At 45.8% G+C, this 5,231-nt stretch overlaps 1 protein-coding gene across 3 annotated transcripts in view; it reads left to right on the top strand.

Moving 5' to 3' along the window:
* Window positions 1-3,637, top strand: part of TUBGCP3 (tubulin, gamma complex associated protein 3) — a 94,900-nt gene extending 91,263 nt beyond the window's left edge. For all 3 annotated transcript variants that reach the window (XM_011933911.1, XM_011933910.1, XM_011933912.1), the window contains exon 22: window positions 2,492-3,637. In XM_011933911.1, coding sequence (XP_011789301.1) covers window positions 2,492-2,650 — 159 coding nt within the window. In that variant the 3' untranslated portion in view covers window positions 2,651-3,637. The remainder of the gene's footprint in view (window positions 1-2,491) is intronic.
* The last annotated feature ends 1,594 nt before the right edge of the window (window positions 3,638-5,231 follow it).

The following is a 5,231-nucleotide window of genomic DNA, read 5'->3' as shown; positions in this document are numbered from 1 at the left end:
CCGGGGGTGGCCCCTGCGCTCCCCCGTGGTGGGACTGTGGGGACCCGGGGGTGGCCCCTGCGCTCCCCCGTGGTGGGACTGTGGGGACCTGGGGGCATCTCTACAGCCTTCACTTGGGCTTTTCAGTGACTCCCAATGGGGACCGTCCCTGAGGCAGCTGCCCAGCCTGGGTGAGGGGCCGGCCAGCCAGCAGACATTGTGTAGACCCCAGAAGGCTGGGGACGGCTGCTCTGCACGTCTGTACCTCTGCTTTTGCCTCCATGTATGGGTCCAGTTTCTCATTTCGTCCATTTCTCAGTGTGATCTTAGAGATGAAAAGATGTCATGAAAAGTATTTGTGTTTAGTCGCTGATCAGTAATCGTGGAGCCTCAATCCTCCAGCCCTCCGACATCGTGGGTTTGTGTGCTGGTGCCTTCGTGTGGTTCAGAATTGAAAGTGAGACTCACTCGCTCTGTTCTGTGGGCGTCTATACCCAGGTCCTCATACCTTTTTCTTTTTTTTGAGATCAAGTCTCGCTCTGTCACCCAGGCTGCAGTGCAGTGGTGTGATCTTGGCTCACTGCAACCCCCACCTCGTGGGTTCAAACGATTCTCCTGCCTCAGCCTCCCGAGTACAAGCAGGCACCACCACACCCGGCTAATTGTTATATTTTTAGTAGAGACAGAGTTTCACCATGTTGGCCAGACTGGTCTTGAACTCCTGACCTCAAGTGATCCACCTGCCTCAGCCTCCCAAAGTGCTAGGATTACAGGCATGAGTCACCATGCCCGGCCCTCATACTTTTTAAATATTCATTTTTCTTCAAGATAACTAAGGAGGAACGTTGTCCCTTTTACAAGTGGTCTTACTCTGACCTTGGCCTACTTTTTGCATTCTTGTTGAAGTTTCATAAAAGGGGGTAGTGACTGGCAGTCATGTTGTGTGCACAGGCATCCCTATTGAATGGTGTTTGGACACGATGCCTTCTTGAACTCATGTTATTTGTACAATATGTATTCCTGTTTCTTAAAAATGGACACCTAATGGTTAGGTCCATACAACTCACGAACATCAGACAGACAAATCCTTTGTGTGGCTACAAGGGAGCAGTGTGGAATTGTGAAGATTTGTCTGTGCTTATTTCTGAGAGAGACAACGATGTTCCTGTTCATGGTTCCACATTTCCCTGAGGGAGTTAATACATTTTTAAAAAGTAATTTTAATTACTGTAATCCCAATTTTACTCAAATTACAGTCTTAAATCTGAATGGTAATGATTTACAAAGAAGATTCTTTTCTGTAACAGCAGAAGTCTGTCTCTGCTCTCTGTGGTGGTGCCGGAAACAGCAGGGTGTTACTGCCATTGACTGGGAAAGAACATCCAGTCTCAAACCTGTGAAGAAATATTCTTAGATTTCCTTTTAGTCAGTTTCACAGATCGTTGTATTTCGATTTCATCACATCATCACAAAATAGGAAGTCACTGTCTATATTTTGGCAATATAACTTCTGAGGAGTGTTCTTCTCCCCTCACCTAAAAAGGCAGTGATACACACACACACACACACACACACACTCATGCACTCATGCGCGCACACACACAGTATTTGCCTGATCAGAGGTGAAGTTTCTTTATCAACACACCAGAGCCTGTGCCCAGACCTGCCTGTGAGCTTCGGCATTCGTGTTTCTGACCAGAAGCTGGGAAGAGGCAGCGATAGCTGGTGAAGACTTGGGTGGAGCTTGGTGAGGGCGCGGTGCCTCAGTGACTTTTCTCTGCAGATGAGGCCTTTCCAGGCCAGTAGCTTCCGTGAACAGGTCAGCACCCGGTGGCATGGAGCAGGCTCCGGCACTGGGCAGGCATGGGCCTGTACTCAGTACGCAAGTCTTTCAGCCTGAAATAGAAGCAGCCAGTCCTTTCGTCTTATCAGACTTAGGGGAAACTTCTGTCACATCTTTACAAACGCCCTTCAGTAACAGGATGGTAATGACACCAGTGCCCATGAAGAGGGCGGCTGCAGCCTCACGTATAGCAGCTAGACCCACAGACCCGACCGATGCTCTCAATTTGTTCTCCAGCGAGGGCTCTAGGACGAAATCCTCTTTTGTGAGTCATGTGAAAGATGAACTGTGTGGCACTGAGTTCTGCATTCAAAATAAAAAGAATAGAATGTTCTAACATCTGTTACTTTGCTGTTTTGCTTATTCTTGTGGAACTTAAGAACAAAGTGAAAAAACCTATTGGTTAGTTGTTTTCAAATAAAATGTATTCTTCCCTAATTTGTCCTTGTGAAAGGGCGTCTGTTCCTAATGCAGGTGCACTGGCCATCTGCACTCCAGGGTCCCAGCAGCTCTCGCTCCCTGGACACCTGCCCTGGTGGGCATTTACTAAGGCCCTGTTGATCTGGAAGGAAAAACAGACCCAACCCAAAGGGGATTAAAGATCTGGGGAATACATTTGTGGGTCGTTCTTTCCTGAAACAATATTTCACTCCTTTTGCTTCTTTTCAGGGTATCGTGCAGCAGTTTTTGGTGTTACTGACGACCAGCTCTGATGAAAGTCTTCGGTTTCTTAGCTTCAGGCTGGACTTCAATGAGCATTACAAAGCCAGGGAGCCCAGGCTCCGCGTGTCTCTGGGTACCAGGGGGCGGCGTAGCTCCCACACGTGAAGCTCGCGGTCCTCACAGGGAGCTGCAGATGATGTTCATTGCACCGCTAGACACGAAATTCCCATCGACATCCTCCAGGACCTGCATGCGGCAGGTGTCCTGCCCTTCTGCCCACGAGTGCGCCATGTTTCAGCCGAGCGGCGTGTGGGAGAAGCCACGTCGTGTTTCTCACATCGGAGTCGAATGCATTTGTAAATCACTAAGTCAAGTAGGCTGGCTGCCCTGTTCACATTTGTCTCTAAAAGTCTTCGCTAAAAGATACCATAATTTGCTGAGGCTTCTTAAGCTTTCTATGTTATACTTTATATTTGTCACTTTAAAAAATCCATTTCTTTTAGAAAAAATTAGGGTGATAGCATATTCATTAGTTAAGATGGTACCGTCATTACTATTTTTTTAACATCCTCTTTAGAGGTAATTTTTGTTAACATAACCAAAAATTAAATTGAAACAAAATGTCCCAACTAAGAACATATATAGAGCATTTTATTTTTTTTGAGTGTTGTAAAATATTAGCCTCTGTGAGATCCTTTGTATCTTAATGCATTACCTTTACACATATTTATTCTTATTTTCTCTCCTTCCAGAGTTTACATTTTTATATTTAATTTACTATTTCAGATTTTTAAAATAGTATAGAAAAAAGTAGGAGTGATAGAGAACAAAAATACTCTTACACAGTGCAACCCAAATACCGTGAATGCATCAGCTAAAGCAGCGTGTACATAGGAATGATGAGAAAAAGTTAATGGAGTATTTTATTTTCAAAGTTCCTGATAAGCATTGGAAAGAAATCGACATGGGTAATGAAGATTTCCTTTTTCCTTGCCTATTTTTTCATTGTAAATATTTATATACTACTGACCAAGATGTTGGGGTGGGGGGGATTGTTTTTTGTAAAAATGTCATTATCAGGTCACATAAATCTGCCTTTATGTTGCATAAGTGAAAATTTAGAAAATTAAAAGCAATTATCTTTCATAGGCATTTGTTATTTCTTGAATAGTTACGGAAGGGACAGTTTACTTGCTGGATTTGAGGGTTGATAGGATTTGATTTAATATACTACAGCTTATGAATTATTTAATCAACGAAACCAGGAAGTTAGACTTTGCGTGACTTTCAGCGTAGAAGCAAAGGCAATCCACCACTCAGGCCTCAGGAGCTCTAGTTACCTGAATCCACCTCTTACTCCTGTAGGTGTGAATTCCATTTAAAACTAAAGGGACTGTCAGGAATCTTGGCCATGCAGAAATGAATCCATGGCGAAGGCCAGAAATTCAATGTTATTTTAGTTTTAAACTTCATAAAGTCAGAAATTTGAAACAGGTTTTTCTACTGCAAGGTTTTCTAGAAATTATGGCGTATTGTGTATCTCCAAGAGAGGTTTGCCCAGGTTACTGACCATGCAGCCAGATTTTATTTTATTTTATTTTATTTTATTTTATCTTATTTTATTTTATATTTTATTTTATTTTATTCAGAGAGTTGTTCCAGGGATTAATCCTCGGGAAAAAGCACCCTAGCAAAGCCCTCCCTCGATTTTAGGGATTACGACTCCATTGGAATGTAGGAGTCACCAGGATTTAGGTCAGATTTGTGGACTATGGAGGGCTTCCGGGGGGTGTGGCCCTGGGGGGTGCTTGTGGGTCTGAGGGTATGAGCTGGGATGGGGTGAGGCCTCTGAGGAGCCGCGTGGGACCCACTCCCCGTCATTGTGGATGCACAGCTGGGCTAGTTAGGGAGCCGGGGTCCCAAAACCCAGCATCAGGCAAGCATGGATGACTTGGGGACGCCACACTGGGCTTGTGCGAAAAGGAGAACCCACAGTGTGGGCGACCGCACCAAGCTCTGGGAGGGTCGCGTCTTTATCCAGAAAATGCTAACTGTTCTTGCCTGTCATGCTTATTTTAAAGATTAGTGATGCTGTATCCTTAGGGTCCTGGGCAGCTCAAGCAGGCCACCTGGCTCCATCCGCGAGGACACCTCTCGCCCACCAGGAAGTTCAGTGACTGTGGCCGAGGACACAGATACCCTTGGTTAGAAGGGCTGGCTGCCCTCATATCCTGCTGCATGGGTAGGCTCGACTAGAGAGGGGAATATTCTTGCCTCTCTTGCCTGGTTGTCAACTGCAGTGTTCATGGCATCATGATTCTCAAGTGCCTCTGGAAAAACGTGCCTCCAGACATTAAAATGTAGGACAGGGCCGGGCGCGGTGGCTCAAGCCTGTAATCCCAGCACTTTGGGAGGCCGAGACGGGCGGATCACGAGGTCAGGAGATCGAGACCATCCTGGCTAACCCGGTGAAACCCCGTCTCTACTAAAAAATACAAAAAACTAGCCGGGCGAGGTGGCGGGCGCCTGTAGTCCCAGCTACTCGGGAGGCTGAGGCAGGAGAATGGCATAAACCTGGGAGGCGGAGCTTGCAGTGAGCTGAGATCCGGCCACTGCACTCCAGCCCGGGCGACAGAGCAAGACTCCGTCTCAAAAAAAAAAAAAAAAAAAAAAAAAGTGGGACAGAAGGACACAGCTTTGTTCAAAGAAAAGAGTACTTTTACCAAATAACCATAGGCATACTTGA

Source organism: Colobus angolensis, unplaced genomic scaffold (assembly GCF_000951035.1).
Source record: "Colobus angolensis palliatus isolate OR3802 unplaced genomic scaffold, Cang.pa_1.0 Scaffold13, whole genome shotgun sequence".
NCBI classification, from domain to species: Eukaryota; Metazoa; Chordata; class Mammalia; order Primates; family Cercopithecidae; genus Colobus; species Colobus angolensis.
The sequence above is the reverse complement of the archived record's forward strand: the minus strand, read 5'-3'. Positions and strand labels throughout refer to the sequence as shown.